This window comes from Ictidomys tridecemlineatus, chromosome 4 (genome assembly GCF_052094955.1).
Source record: "Ictidomys tridecemlineatus isolate mIctTri1 chromosome 4, mIctTri1.hap1, whole genome shotgun sequence".
NCBI lineage: Eukaryota > Metazoa > Chordata > Mammalia > Rodentia > Sciuridae > Ictidomys > Ictidomys tridecemlineatus.
This window is the reverse complement of record NC_135480.1, coordinates 52703044-52719811: the sequence shown is the minus strand read 5'-3', so window position 1 is coordinate 52719811 and position 16768 is coordinate 52703044. Positions and strand designations below refer to the sequence as shown.

General features: G+C 42.5%; 1 protein-coding gene across 4 annotated transcripts in view; it reads right to left on the bottom strand.

Annotated features, from left to right (window-relative positions):
• Scube2 (signal peptide, CUB domain and EGF like domain containing 2) overlaps window positions 1-16768 on the bottom strand; it is a 74340-nt gene extending 57572 nt beyond the window's left edge. Inside the window, exons 1-4 of one of the 4 annotated variants that reach the window (XM_078046523.1) lie at window positions 16429-16768; window positions 15065-15187; window positions 5985-6110; window positions 600-734 (exon numbers count right to left, since the gene is read on the bottom strand). In XM_078046523.1, the coding sequence (XP_077902649.1) occupies window positions 600-734; window positions 5985-6110; window positions 15065-15187; window positions 16429-16546 (502 nt within the window). In that variant the 5' untranslated portion in view covers window positions 16547-16768. The remainder of the gene's footprint in view (window positions 1-599; window positions 735-5984; window positions 6111-15064; window positions 15188-16428) is intronic. The other 3 variants (XM_078046521.1, XM_078046522.1, XM_078046524.1) reach the window with 3 other exon arrangements.

Genomic DNA, 16768 nt, shown 5'->3' with positions numbered 1-16768 from the left:
GAAGATTCAAGTTCAAGGCCAGCCTGGACAACTTAGTGAAGTAAAATTTAAAAAGAACTGGAAATATAGCTCAGTGGCAGTGTGCTTGCAAAGCATATATGAGGCCCTGGGTTTGATTCCAGTCAAAGAAAAAAAAAAGCATAACACAGGGAAAAAAACTAGTTTAGGGTTGAAGCAGGGCAATTCATGGCCAGTCTCCACAGAAAGGTACAGTCCCCTCTGAATCCACCCAGAACAAGGGGCAGGCTGACACTGGTACTGTGGTTTTCAGCACACTTGTAAAAAACTTGGTAGATCACCCATCTTATTTCTCCAGAGACATCTAGTTCTGTTTGAAATACACTCTATTTAAAGATTAGAACTAGAGGAGATGAGGGTTTGTGAAGACCTTGGAGCTTCCGCAGTGTCTGTACTGAGTTTTCTGGGTAAGGAAGGCGAAGGAAAAATAACTATCCATGGCTCCCCAGCTGCAGTCTGGACTTGCTCCCAGGCCTCCAGACTTTCAATATGCTGCACTTACCCTCAGAAGTACTGTGTGCACATGGGGGCGAGGACCCTCCCCTGTGACCATTCCCCAACCTCCAACAGGGCAGAGGTACCTTCTAAACGGTGAATGCACGTGTGCTGATTGTCACTCAGGAAAAAGCCCTCCTTGCAGCGGCACTCGTAGCTCCCCATGACGTTGACACAGGTGTGCTGGCAGCCGCCATTGTTCTCCAGGCACTCGTCCACATCTGGAGGGAGGGAGGGATTTGCCTTTGCTTTTGTGGCTGTTTCAAATACCCCACCCAGCCCAGCAGCTCAAGGACTCCTGCTAAGCAGAGATGAGGGCTTTTTTCCTTGTCCCTGCATCTCAGAAGCTCTCAGAATCAAAACTACAGGACTGCAGATGATTACCCAGCCTCATGTGTCTGGGACTCACTTAGCCAGGACCCTGGCTGATGAATAAATCAGTTCATTTATTCATCTCTGCTTAGATAATCAGTTCATTTACTGAACACCTTCACTTTCCAAAGCATGGTGCTAGATGAGTAAGATAAAATTTCTTCCTCTAGGAGCATGTCCTTCAGGAGAGGAAGAAAGACAAATAGACATCTGAGATAAGGCAAAAGGTGGTACAGAGGAAAGACAGGTCACATCTGATCGTGTGGGATCAGCACAGTTTTTAAGGAGAAACTGATAAAAAGAGGGCCTTAGAATTCCTTGCATTATAAATTAGGAGGAAAAGAGACTGCAGGCAGAAGAATGAATGTAAGTCCTGGCCCAGAGGCTGGGAAGCATGGAAGAACTCAGATACAGTGAGTCATTTGATTTGGCTGGAGCACAGGGAATGTGGAAGGAAGTCACAGGAGATACAGCTGGGAAGATAGATTGAGGTCACACTGCAGGATTTTGAATACCAGGCAAAGGAAGGCAGTTTTGAACCACTGGCGGGGGTGGGCACTTTGGGAAAAATAAGGCAGCAATTGAGGGTCAGATGCAGAGAAGGGAAAGAACTGATAGCTGGGAATCCACCTGCACACACACACTGGGCAGCCATGGCCAGTGCTGTCCTAACTGGGGATAGACAGCAAACTGGGCCTGACCATGGTTTGCTAGCAAGGCAGGTGTAGAAGATTGTGGGTGGATAAGGTGCCTACAGGGCTGGAAGACTTGCAGGCTGTGAGTGGGGCATTGTTAGAGGATAAGAAGTTGATGCTGGGTCCTTCTAGAACACAAACATAGGCAAGACCAGTGCTGGGGACTGAAATGGGGATGGTGACATAGTTGCCCCCTTCATCCCTAGACAGGGAGAGGATGTGCCTGACATGTGACATCAGGGCTAGATCCAGCAGATGGGGGAAACCTGGAGGGTAAATGGGAAGAGAATCCAGGGCCATATGTACAGCCTTGGAAACCACTTACTTGCAGTTGCCAAAGTAGTGACTGTACACGAGAAAGCCAAGGGCAGGAATATGAAAGCAGAGAAACAGGCAGAAAGGAGACAGCAGCAGTCAAATTCTGGACAGCATCAAGGGCAGGAAGCAGGTAGAGGAGGGACAAGTAGCCTCAGAGGAAAGGCCAGGAATGCAGGGAGAAAGGAGGCCTCCCCAACCTGCTCCTGCATTCATACCCTGGATAGGCTTAGAGGCCTTTCTTCCCACTGTGGCCACAGCACCCTGTGCACCCCTCACCGAAACATTTACCCAGGTGCATCTTCAAGACCTTTTACCTATCCATCGCCACTAGACTGCAAACTCCTTGGGGACAAGATTTTTGTTTTAATTAACTCAGCCCTAGAACACAGCAGGTAGTCGTTAACTATCCATACAGGAGCATCACCAGAACCAAAGAAGAAAAAACTTCAAGAAGAGTCTCAGATGCCACAAAGACTCTTTGTGAAGAAGGCTGATTAGAAAGCAATTTAATCCTAGCTACTAGGGAGGCAGAATCCTGTGTCAAAAAAATAAATAAAAATGAAAAGAGCTGCAGAAAAGCTCAATGGTAAAGTACCCCTGGGTTCCATCTCCAATACAGAGGGGGAAAAAAACAGTTTATTTTCTTCAGTCTAATTTCTCATATGCCTATCACTAGCTCCTGGGCATATCTGTAACCAGAAAATTCACATTTAAATGTCTGTTATCTGGTTTCAAGCCTCAGATCTTACAGGCATCTGTCCTCCCACACTACGAAGCAGATGCCTGACTAAACTGATGGGACTTGAGCCATCCCCTAAAGCCTAACAAACTCACCCTTGCCTATGCCAAAGGGTGAAGGAAGCACATTCCAGAGGATGAGCCGAGCTGAGACACACCTGGCCTTGGTGTTCCACATGGAAGACTCAAAGTGAGCAGGAGAGCTGTTTCCCTCAGCACCACATCCAGGATTAAATGTGCCCACCTCACACTTAACCCACTGTTTTTTCTCCAAAGCAATCAGAACTGTGTCATTGAGTGTCACACCATGATTAGATAAACACAACAGTGTGTTTTCACATACACAAATAAATATCATCAGGCCTGTGAGCTTCTCCAGACTACGGGACAGGGGTTCTAAGCCTTGCCCTCATGTTAGCACCCAGATTGCTGTACTCCTCCTCCAGAGACACAAATAGAACTGGGTTTGGGTGAGGCCAATGCAATAGCAATGGTTAAAGGTGATTTTTTAAGTGAGGTGAGGACTGAGAACTGCTGCTATGAAGCCAAACGGCTACGACGAGCTCCCAGGCGCTCTATCAACTCAGAACTCAGGCAGAGTGGGCTGCATTCATTTCTCAGGCTTGTGGGCATTCAGGATCTCAGAACCCCTGGGTTTGGTGCCAGTACTCTAGACTCTACATTTGTGGCTAATGTATGGCTAGGGGGCTGATGAGAAGGAAGGGGTCCTCACAGGAACCTGCCATTCCCAAAGAGTTTGGGTCCTGACCTTCTTTTCCTGCCACAAACTGCACTGACCCTTTCTGGTCTGAGTGGCAGTCGCTATGTATACTGGTCCCACTCTTCCAAATGGACTTCATCTTCTCATGCCTTCCTTTTAAAGAATCCTTAGCCCCTGCAGACATGCTTAGTGGATGTTCAGGGTCTCTCTGTAAGGCAGATGTTTGTCACCAAGTTCACAAAAGAGACCCGAGGAGGAGAAATGGAAATACCCTGATGAAATACCCTACTATGTTACTGGCCAAGGCAAAGCAAGAATCCAGGCCTCAGGATTTCTGAGCAGGCCTGTACTTAGAACCATCCCACCTGCCCTGGCCCAGGTCCTGAAGCCTTGGATGGGTCAGCTTTTTGCTCTTAGGAAGCTCACATTTTCCCGAAGGCTGTGGATCAGAGCATAACCATAATGACTGGGTCTGCCATCAGATATGAATCCTCAGAATGCCACTGTTGGCAAATCAAAGGGAAATCTCCCCGCTGAAAATGGAAAACAAAGCAAACAAAAAACCCATACTGTAAGTCTCCCAACAGAAAAAGAACTTCCCCTTTTCAGAGTTTTTAATTCATTGCAATTCATTCCTGTCTCAGGACTGTCTCTTTAATGTGTCTTTTTTGACACTGACTGCCTAGAAAGTTTGCAGAGAGGTGGTTGATTCCCTGGTCTTCAATCAAATCTTACTGACACTTCAGGCTTTCAAGGCTGTGTACCCAAAGCCTGGCCTCTCCCATAGGGCACAGATAGCAAAGGACAGAATCTAAGTGAGAATGGAGCTACAGAAGATACTGAAATGGGATAAAGGTCACATCTGGGTTGCATCCCAAATGGAAATACTCTCTACCCCACTCCAGAACTCCACCACTCAAAACACAACTTCTGCCTAAGGCCTTTTTTTTCTCTTTCTTTTCATTTCTTTCTTTATTTTTTTGAAGAATGTACCAGAGGCACTTAACCACTGAGCTATATATCCTCAGCCCTTTTTTATATTTTATTTAGAAATAGGGTCTCTCTGAGTTGCTTAGGGTCTTACTATATTGCCGAGGCTGGCTTTGAACTCATGATCCTCCCACTTCAGCTTCCCAAAGTGCTGGGATTACAGGCATGGGCCACTACACCCAGCTTTCCTAAGCCCTTTAATGCTGATCTCAAAGCATTTGATCAAGTGACCATTCCCTACAAACCACTAAGGGACATCTAAATAGCTGTTCCCAGAGTCAGAGCCTGGCTCAAGTTACTTCTTGGTTGACTTTATAGAAATAAGCAGGGCAAACACATGAAGGGACATCAGTGTCAAAGGACCCTGATGCCATTTGTCTCCCGTAATGACCTCCTGTATAGTTGGTAATGCCAGCCTTAAAAAGCAAACCACAGAGCTAGGTTTGTGGCTCAGTGATAGAGTGCTCGCCTCAAACGTGCAAGACCCTGGGTTCGATCCTCAGCACCACATAAAAATAAATAAATAAATAAAGGTATTGTGTCCAACTACAACTAAAAAAAAATAAATTAAAAAAAAAAAGCAAACCACAGCTGGGCGTGGTGGTACATGCCTGTAATCCCAGAGGCTATGGAGCCTGAGGTAGGAGTATCTCGAGTTCAAAGCAGCAAAAGTGAGACACTAAGCAACTCAGGGAGACCCTGTCGATAAATAAAATACAAAATTGGACTGGGGATGTGACTCAGTGGTCAAGTGCCCCTGAGTCAATCCCTGGTACCCCCCACCCTGCAAAAAGCAAAGTACAAACACCTACCTGGCAGGTGTGCTGAGTCCTCAAAGACTTCCCAGCACTCAGCCCCATCCAACTGCTCACTATTTCTAAGTTCCATTTTATTTCTGGTATAAGGAATTGATGTAAACAACACTCTGCAGTCTCTAATTCAAGGACTGAAACTCCAACAGATGTTTCTGTTTTGTGGACTACTAAGAGGATGTTCCTGGAAAGTTTCTGTTTGATTTTTCTTTCTCTTTCAAAAAAAAAGAAGGGGGTCTATCCGGCTGTGACCCAAGCCAATATTAAAGTCTTCAGGGCTAATTTCAGAATAATGACACTTAAAACATTGAAGAAATGGCTATAAGTCAGGATCTTTTCAACACAAAATCAAAGATCTTAAAGGTGACAAATCAATGACAGATAATCAGTAAATAATAATGACAATGTCTACCCATCTCCTTGGACTGATGGGTCTATGTTATAGATAAATCATGTACCTGATTTTCTCTTAGGGAGTCTGAATTTTTTTTAGTGGGGGCAGAGTGCAGGGGACAGTACTGGGGATTGAACCCAGGGAAGCTGTACCACTGAACACCATCCCCAGACCTTTTTATTTTTTATTTTGAGACAGGATCTCACTAAATTATTCAGGCTGTCTCTAACTCACAGACCTTCTGCCTCAGCCTCCTTAGTAGCTAGCTGGGGTTACAGGTGTTCCACATAATGCCCAGCGGGGAGTCTCATTTCCATGGGTCAGGAAAACACAAGTCTCTGATGCCATTTTTGTCTTAATAACTAGGTTTTCACCAAAGGAAAGAAAGGGGTGGGGAGATGAGAACTGCCGTTTCTAAAGGTTCTCCTTACCAAGACAATTATGACCATCATGAGCCAACATGAAGCCATCAAAACAAGTGCATCGATAATTGCCTGGAATATTCAAACAGTCATGGACACAGCCTCCATTGAATTCATCTTCACATTCATCAATGTCTAAGGAATAAAACAGAAGTAAATCAAACAGGTGCTATGTCTTTGACCTATGACTTGTAGCTAGCCATTCCACATCTCAGAATTCACCCAACAGCAGAAAAATAAAAAATACACCAAATTATTCATGGAAGCATTGTTTGAAATTACAAAATACTGAAAACAACCTAAAAGTCCATATACAGGAGACAGGTTTATTGAATATGGTAAATCTACTTGATGGTAGTATTATACAACTATAAAAAAGTAAAGATGTTTTCCATGAACTGACTTGAAGTAATTTTTAGAATACACTATTTATTGGAAAAAATCAAAATGCAAAAAAGTATATGTAGCATGTTTTCATGTAAGAAATAAGACAATTTAAAAAATCATACACACACACAATTTGAGCACGCTTTTGTAGAACTTGACAAGCTTGTCCCAAAATTTATATGAAAATACAAAAGTTTCAGAAGAGTCAAAACAATTTTGAAAGATGAGAACACATTTGGGGAAATTTAACTTACTACAAAGCTATACTTAACCAAGACAGTGTGTATAGGCATAAAGAGACATATGGATCAATGGAACAGAACTGAGAATTCAGAAATAAACCTTTGATTTATGGTCACTTGATTTTAGACAAAAGTGTTAAGGCATTCATTGGGAGAAATCATAGTCTATTCATTAAATGGTGATGAATAATGGAAAATACACATGCAAAAATTATTTTAACCATTACCTACTACTATACACAAAAAGCAACTTAAAATGGATCATAGACCTAAATGTAAGAACTATAAAGTTTTTAAGAGAAAAGTTTTTGAGAATTTACCCTCGTAAAGATTTCTTTCATACAACACCAAACTCATAATGCATAAATTTAATGGACTTCATCAAAATTTACAACTTTTATACTTCAAAAGACATTAAGAAAATAAAGATGTGGCATATGCCTATAATCCCAGCATCTTGGGAGGTTGAGGCAGGAGGATCACAAGTTCAAAGCCAGCCTCAGCAACTTAGCAAGGCCCTAAGCAACTTAGCAAGACCCTGTCTTAAAAACAAAATAAAGACAATCCTGGCCTGATGGTACCCACCTGTAATGCAAGCTGAGCCTGAGGCAAGAAAATTTCAAGTTCAAGGCCAGCCTGGGCAACTTAGTGACCCTATCTCAAAATAAAAAATAAATAAATAGGGCTAGGGTTGTGGCTCAGAGGTAAAGCACTCCTCTCGCACGCGCTGGATCCTGGGTTCAATCCTTAGCACCACGTAAAAAATAAATGAGTGAAATAAAGGTATGTGTCCAACTGTAAAATAAATATTTTTTTAAAAAATAAAAATAAATAAATAATAAAAGTTGGTTTCTAGCTCAGTGGTAAAGTGCCCCTGGGTTCAATCCCCAGTAAGTAGGGTGAGTGGGCAAGGGTGAATATGAAGATAAACCACAGAGTCAGAGAAAGTAATTGCAAGTCATATGCTTTACAAAGGACTTAAAAATAATGAGACAACTGAATTTTAAAGGGCAAGAGATTTAAAAACACATTTCAGGGGCTGGGATTGTAGCTCAATGGTAGAGTGCTTGCTTAGTATGTGTGAGGCACTAGGTTTTATTCTCAGAACCACATAAAAATAAATAAATAAAATAAAAGTCCACTGACCAAAAAAAAAAAAAAAAGAAAGAAAGAAAGAAATGGTAAAAAAAGAAAAAAGAAAGATAAAGACATTTGATCAAAAATGGTATGCCAATGGCTAATAAGCACATGAAAAAAATGCTCAATACTATTAATGACTAGAGAAATGCAAATTAAGACTACCATTTCACACTCACTTGAATAATAACAAATGTTGACAAAGATGTGGAAAAATGGGGATCCTTTTGCCATACATTACTGATGAGAACATAAAATAGCACAACCACTTTGGAAAACAGTTTAGTAGTTTCTTTTCCTTTTTTTAAGTGTATGGTTCAGTATTATTAAATCATTCATAATGTTGTGCAATCATCACCTCCATTCATCTCCATTACATCTTTTCATCTTGTAAAATTAAAATTTTTTACCCATTAAACAATTAACTCCTAATCTCCACCCCAGCCTCTGGCAATCACCATCTACTTTCAGTCTCTTTGATTTGGACTATTCTAAGTATCTCAGATACATAGATTCAAACTATTTGTCTCTTGATAACTGACTTATTTCAGTTAGTATAATGTTCTCAAAGTTTACCCCAATTAAGTATGTGACAAGATTTTATTTTTTTGATACCAATAACTGAACCTAGGCCCTGCTCTACCACAGGGCTACATCCTCAGTTTTTTTATTTTGAGAAAGAATCTCACTAAATTGCTCAGAAGCTCACTAACTTGGTGAGGCTGGCCTTGAACTTGTAAGGACAAGGGATTACAGGCACATTGTGAGGTTGCTGGGATTGCAGTCCCCAGTTTATGTTTCCTTCTTTTGCAAGGATGAACAATAGTTCTATTGTACGTATGTAGCACATTTTGCTTATCCATTCATCCAATGTCAGGTGAACATTTTGATTGTTTATACCTTTTGGCTATTGTAAATGATGCTATGAACACAGATGTAAAAAAATCTCTTCAAAATTCTCCTATCAGCTAAGCATGGTAGCACTAACCTATAATCCCAGCAATTTGGAGGGGTGAGGCAAGAGGATTGCAAGTTTAAGGCCAGTCTCAGCAACTTAGGGAGAACCTGTCTCAAAAACAAAATAAAAAGCTGAGTGCGGTGGCACACACCTGTAATCCCAGCAGCTCAGGAGGCTGAGGCAGGAGGATCAAGAGTTCAGCCTTTTTTGCTGAGGCTTCAGCAAAAGAGGGATTAAGCAACTGAGTGAGACCCTGCCTCTAAATAAAATACAAAACAGTGCTGGGGATGTGGTTCAGTGGTTGAGTGCCCCTGAGTTTAATACCCGGTACCAAAAGAATAAATAAATAAATAAAATTAAAAATCGAGGTATAGGTGGTACATACCATTGATCTCAGCAACTTGGAAGGTTGAAGCAGGAAGATCCCAAGTTCAAGGTCACCCTCAATGACTTAGCAAGGCCCTAAGCAACTTAGCAAGACCCTGTCTCAAAATTAAAAATAAAAAGATCTGGGAATGTAGCTCAGAGATAAAGTGCCACTGAGTTAAATCCCCAGTACCAAAAAATTAAAAATAAAATAAAAAGAGCTGATGGTGTCAGGCACAGTGGTGCATGCCTGTAATCCCAGTGGCTAGGGAGGCTGAGGCAGGAGGATCACCAGTTCAAAGCCAGCTACAGGAAAAGTAAGGCACTAAGCAACTCAGTGAGACCCTGTCTCTAAATAAAATACAAAATAGGGATAGGGATGTGGTTCAGTGGTCAAGTACCCCTGAGTTCAACTCCTGGTACCACCCCCCATAAAGAAAAGAGCTGATGGTATAACTTAGAAATAGAGCACCCCTGAGTTCGATCTTCAGTACTACCAAAAACAAAAAACAAAAAGGGCAAATGATGATGTTATGGTTGGTAAGTTACACATCAGTAAAGTTGCTAAAAAAAAAAAAAACATAAATTTATCTGTTTACTTGTCCAAAAGAAATAAAGAAAGCATAAACCAGAAACTACAGAGACCGGTGACTTACAAGGAATGAGGAAAGGAGTGGAAAGATGAAGAGAGAAGAACAGGGTAACAGAAATGAGGAGGGAGCCACACTTCTCTGAGGTACATTTTTGAATAGCATTGATTCTTAGAACCATAATGATGATTTTTATACATAGATGTATACACACATATATACAACCAACCAGGAGATGGGGTGAGAGGTAGGGTGATAAAAACGAAACACAAAAAGGAACAAATGGACCTAATGTATTATAAATTAATAACATAAACACACTGAAAGGAATAGGAAAGAAAAGTACCACACTGAAAGGAATAGGAATAGAAAAGAAATGGATGTCTAATTGGATGTTTTAGAGCTAAAATAAAAAATAGTTGTATGCTATATTCTAGTTAGTAAATCTGGTTTACTCACAGGGTTATGGCTCAGTAACTCTATAAATACTTGTGTCTATATTAGGATTAAACAAAGAGGTAAACACATTGCAGATAATGAGAGCCAGACTTCTCACTGTTGGAGAAAGAAGTTATAAATAAACAAAGAGCAGCTGGATGCAGTGGCATATGCCTGTAATCCCCACAGCTCAGGAAGCAGAGGCACGAGGATCGGGAGTTCAAAACCAGCCTCAACAAAAGTGAGGCACTAAGCAACTCAATGAGGCGCTGTCTCTAAATAAAATACAAAATAGGCTGGGGATGTGGCTCAGTGGTTAGGTGCCCCTGAGTTCAATCCCTGGTACCAAAATAATAATAATAATAATAATAATAATAATAATAATAATAATAATAATAATAATTAAAGAGGAATAATGAATTTTTGATATTGATATGGAATCCAAAGTGTCAGTGTACCATTTTCCAATTAAAGGGGTCAGACTGCATTAGAGAAGTGGATGATTCCAGGGCTGAAGATAAAAAAAAAATAAGATTTAACCCAAGCATCTTAAAATATCAGAAAATCAGGAATTTCTCAAAAAACAGATGTCAGAATGACACAGGAAACAATGGGAAGGAAATCCCAATGGCTGAAGCTGGAATGATTTGAGCCAAAAATAAATTATTATACATATAATAAAATCAACTCCCATAAGTCCACAGTGTTGTATAAGTACATACATAAATAAATGCATAAATAAATAGGAAAGAAAAAGCAGTTTTTTCTTTAAAAGAATCTCAATTAATAGATGTAAGGAATGAGGAAAGTACAAAAAAAAAATGTAGGCACACATCACAGTAATAATTGTTGCAGGGAAGATCCAGAACTGTATCCCAACATCCTTAGATAAACATTTAAGAAGAAACAATATTGACCCTGGGCTCAAAGTATCTTCCCCAAATATGTTTCTATTGTAATGGGAAACCAGTAGTAACTATGAAGTGGAGACACCCAGCAGACACTGTCTTAACCAGGTGACCAAGGTTAAAAAAAGCTAGAAATGGAATATGATGACATCTGTCTCCCTGATGTGATCCACTGAAAAGAACACATAGCATTTCTACGGTGGTCCTGCCCCAAATAAATAATCTCAATCTTATTATTGGAAAACACAAGACATTCTCTTATATCAATTCTTTTTTTCTTTATAACTTTATTTATTTATTTTTATGTGGTGGCTGAGGATCTAACTCAGTGCCTCACATGTGCTAGGCAAGCTCTCTACCACTGAGCTACAACCCCAGTCCCTTACATCAATTCTTATCTTGAGAAAACATAAGACAAACAAAGCCAGCAGTATTCATCAAAAAAAAAAAAAAAAAAAAGTCAATGTCATGAAACACCAGGAAAGACTGAAGAAGTGTTACAGATTGGGTGAGATAAAAGAGAAGCACCGGCTGTGGGACCTTGAATTCAATTCTTGCACAGAAAAATAATATCAGGGGGAAATTGGTGAAATCCGAATAACATTTACAATTTAGTGAATAACATTATGCCCATGTTAATTTTCTGGTTTTGTAAGCTAGTAAAATTAGAGTAAGATGAGCAAAGGACATAGATGAATTCTTTACTGTTCTTCACTCGAAATAAAAAATATAAAGGGCCAGGGATGTAGCTCAGTGGCTCAATCACTTATCTAAAGCCACTTCTGAATCACATTATTTAAAAAAACTACTTATTTCAGGCCCATACTTCCATTCCTCTAATATTTTGTAGAAGAAACTTTATGGAAGATAATTCCAGTCACTCCAGGCAAACCCAGTTCCCATTCGTGAGAGTAATTATGAGCAGTGAGGCTGGTGAGAATCACAGCACAAATGATACCTTGGGTTGGGCCCCAGAGACTAAAAAATTAGTAAACAAAGCAACACAGATAAAGGAGTTATATCTTTGAACATCCACATCTTTGAATCCTTACAATCTTTATTTCTTCTCCTTTTCCTTCTTAAAAGAAAATTTCCATTTCTGAACTCTTGGAGCAAGAAATCCAAACTAAACAGGGATATCCTGACTCACAACATTAATACTACAAGTATTCAAAACACCAAATCATTTCAGGTTTTAGGTTTTTTTAAAACATTTTATTTTTCAGTTCTACACAATATCTTTGTTTTATTTATTTATTTTTATGTGGTGCTGAGGATCGAACCCAGGGCCTCGCAAGAGTGAAGTGAGCTCTACCGATGAGCCACAACCCCAGCCCTCAGATTTTCGTTTAACATGATAGTACAAAGAATATGTATTTGTTGTTAACAGTGATTACCTGTGGGTAAAGGGATGAGAAGTACTTTAATTTTCTCAACACTTTTGCATTTTGATTTTTTATAACAATAATTATAGATTATTTAAAAGCAAATCAAAATATATAAAAGCAACAATGCCAATTATTAGTTATTTTAAACTAAATAGTAGCCTTTTTCTATTGTACTCTGCTAGCAATTCAATTTCACTTGTAATATGTCAAACAAGAGCTCAGAGTAAGGAAACTCTTGCCAGGTGTCACTTGAGACATCATTTATTAAAGACATATTTATCTAAAAGAAACCAATGACACAGTTTTGTGCCCCTGGAGAATATACAGTGACTAGAGGATATGTTATATACACATGGTAAAAATGTGAATTTTTTTCCCCCAAGCAGAGAAGCAACATGTGAATTCTGATACTGCAATTAGAATATTTAATACAGAGAGGGTGTGATATGGAGGAATTGGCATAGAGATGTTTGTTTCTGGAAGTCTTTTGACCTCCCAAGACACAGGGCAGAGCAAGAGAGAGACAGAGACAGAGATGGCTGTCAGAGATGGCTGTGGCTGCCTGCCTCTGAGAAAAATACAAACTTGGCTTCACAAACACAAGGGTTTTAAGAGGGACCACCAACCCCTGACTGTGAACCTGACTCAGATCTGCACTCCTCTGGCACAAAAGAGAGTTTCCCAAATGATTTCCCAAGGAGTGTCTTTACCTACCACAAAACCCAAATTTTCCCATTATAATTCCATTTTTCAAATCCCAGGATGTCTCAGGTAAGACCAGGAGGTGGGGGCTGGGAGAGATTAAGTCATTGCTACAATACTACAAATGCACTTGACAGTCACCTCTTTAATCATCTAAATATTCTGTACCTAGATATTTCATTCACAGATTCGAGTATTTTTGGAAAATACCTTGTGTCAAGGTGTCAATGATTGAGCTCATCTTGCACAGTCATTTATTTAAAAACTAGTGCCAGGCACGATGGTGCATGTCTGTAATCCTAGATATTTAGGAGGCTGAGGAAGGAGGATTGCAAGTTCAAGTCTAGCCTGTGCAACTTAATGTGAGATTCTGTCTCAAAATTTAAAAAAAAAAAAACAGAAAGAACTAGGGATGTAGCTCAGTGGTAGAGCCTCCCTGGTTCCAATCCAGTACCAAAATAAAACAAAACAAAAGAACAAGAACGAGTGTTTACCACATACCAGGTAGTACTGGATATTACACACTGTTCCAACACCAAGAACCTTTATTACTCAGAGGCCACAAGATGAAACAGATTGGTTTGAAACATTAGGGTTTGAACACGAGGTCATTAAAAGGCACTAAAATAGGTATGTATTAAAAGTTTTCCTCCTGTCTAATGAGGTATTTTTCAAAGTGCTTAGCAGGGACTTTGACTACTCACTATGTAGGTTTAGATCCTGCAAGTATTCAGGTCAGTTCCTGCCAAGGTTAAGCCCAAGTTGTAAAGAGTATAAAACCTCTCAGACTGAAGGGGTTGGGTCCAGAGGCAGGAGGGAGTTGCAGGAATGAATTCAATGCACCTCATCAATTTTAAACTTCTTCCTGCATAGGAAGACTATAAGTAATATAAATAGTAGGATTTCTGGCCAGGTTCAGTAGTGCAAGCCTGAAATCCCAGCTACTCAGGAGGTGAAGGCAGGAGGCTAAGGCTGTAGGATCGCAAGTTCAAGGCCAGCTTGGACAATTTAGAAACCCTGCCTCAAAATAAAAAACAATAAATTAAAATGACTAGGAATGTTGCTCTATGGTAGATAGACCCTGAGTTCCAACTCCAGTGCTGCTAAATAAATAAATAGTATGATTTCTTACCCAACCAAAGGGGGACAGAAACAAGCTGAGTGAATATATGAGAGAGGTGGAGCTGGGACTGAACTGGGGTAGAGACATGACCTTTTTTCACCAGCAGACTTGTGTGATCATTGCCACAAATCCCCTGAGCCTCGATGTCCCCATCTGAGTGATAGATTGGACCAGAGCTCCATGAAGAGCCTACCAGCTCCACTGTATGATGATTTCCATCCCTAAGAACAGCCTTCTCCTGTGAGTGCCCAGTCTCCATCAAGTTCTGAACTTTAAAGTTCATGACACTGAACTAATCCCCAGTGGGCAGAGTCCGGACTTTGCATTCCCAGATCTGAAGCACTAACGGTTAAAATACTCCTTTACACACATCTTTCAAGGGTGAAATTTCAGCTCAGATGAGGTGTAGCTCTAAAGCTTGGCAAGTCCCAGTGCCAAACATCTCAAAGCCATGGACAGGACGGAGCCTCCAGAGCCAGAAGGAGAGAGCAAGATTCCAGCACTCCCATCTCCAGTAAGGGGGTGCATATTGCGCCAGGGAGACAGGATCAGCCCTGCTCTGGCACAGCTCTCCCATGAGCATGGCTGAGTGGGACCAAAAGATACTAAAACACCTCTTATCATTTCTTCAAGCTCAACAAAAGGACATTTCAAAGCCAGTTAAAACTATGATCAACCCTAACCTGATGTTTACAGTCAAAGCTTTAAGGATCTGCAATACATTTCAGACAGCAGGTGGTGTGATTCAAGATAGAGGCAGCACTTTTACCAACATGAGTGTCCACTATGAGAGGTAAGGAGGTAGAAGTTGCCCTGCTAGCCCACCTACAATGGTCCCCAAGTCACTTACCTTCACACTGCCTGCCCTGCCCTTGGTAGCCAGGTTTGCAGGAGCACTTGTAAGAGGTGGGTGTGTTCTGACACAGGGCATCTGTATGGCAGTCATCTAGCCCGTGGGCACACTCATCCACATCTGTAAAAGAGCACAGCCAGCACCTGATTTGGTGTCCAAGTCATGTGTGATCTGGCTTGGCCCTCTTTAACCTCACCTTCCACCAGCCCACCCCTCTTGACTCCTCAGAACCGAAAGTGCTTGAGAGCCCTGGGATGAGCCATACCATGTCCAGGTCCCTATTGCTAGGTCCATCTGGTTTCCTCTAATTGGAATTACTCCACCATCACCAACTGGCCTTCAAGACTTGGTTCACCTCCTTCTGGAAGCCTGCCATGACTCTCACCATAGGGGAGTTATATACTATCCTGTGCTCTCCTTTCACAGCACACATATCATGTAGGGTTGTCATTATTTCCTGGCTGTATCTTCACTAGACAATGTCTTGACTGAGTCATGGCCTTGATATCAAGCCAGCACAGTGCCTGGCACATAAGGAAACAACATTAAAATGCCTTCGGAGGGAAGAACCAAATTGGCAAAACAGCTCTGAAAGGAGAGCAGTTGTCTGTCACCCAGAGGTTTACCCTGGGCTCTGAGCAAAAACTATCCAGAGCTCTCAGATGGAGCAAACCCGATATAGTGCCCAACTGCCCCACCCGCACCCCTGCCCATGCTTTTCACCTGGGAACTGGCCTTCGCAAAAGTATTTCCTGGGTTGACCCCTCTCCAGGATGTTAATGTAAAATGAGAGTTTTGAAAGTATTACAAGTCCAGTTAGTGCAGAATTTCCAGAGTTCTTACCTCTGGCTGCCCAAAATCTAGGCTGGTTGCTGCCGCAGATACAAGTTGACCCTGAGGGCACTAGGAGAACTTCCCATATAAAAGAAAAAGCCAGGGAAAGGCTGCTCTGGTCTCCTGGATGTACCCCAGGCTTGGCCCTCAGTTTCCCCATCTACACAATGGGGACCTGGCCTGGAGGCCCCAATACTCTCCTCCCTGCACAACTGCTACAATCTGACCAGCAGGCACTTTTGGGGGAGGGCGGGAACAGAGTCCCTGGGCTATGAGATGTAAACTGTCAATAGCCCAGGGTCCGAGGCTGGGCCAGGGAAATCAGGCCCTGGGCCTCTAGCCCAAGCGATAGTGGAGCCTCGGCCTGGTCAGCGGGTGAGGGCCCCAGGAGAGCAAGGGCCACGCGAACTCCAGCCGCCAAGCCCCTGGTCCCGAGCTGCCGGCCCCCAGGACACTCTTCCCACCGCCCGCCTGCTCGTCTGAGCCGCCGCGCTGTGCCAGGTGCACCCTAGCGGACGGACACTCACCTTCTGGCTGCCCGGTGGAGCGGCCCCGGCTCGGCGGGACGGTCGCCGTCAGTAGCAGCGGCAGCAGCAGCAGCAGCGCCCGGGCCGCCCCGGGACGGCCGCAGCTCGCGGCCCCCATGGAAGGCGCGGCGGCTGCGGGCAAAGGCGACGCAACGCGGGCGGCGAGCGCGGCGTCGGCAGCTCCGGGAGGTGTGTGCGGGCGCCCTGCCCGCCGCGCTCTGACACCCCCGGCCGGGCCCCGCCCGCTCCCCGAGCCCCGGCCTCATTTTCACATGGTCCTCCCCGGGCTGGGGCGGGCGGCGCGCGGGGGGCAGTGCCTCCCCGCCCGCCCTTGCCCCTC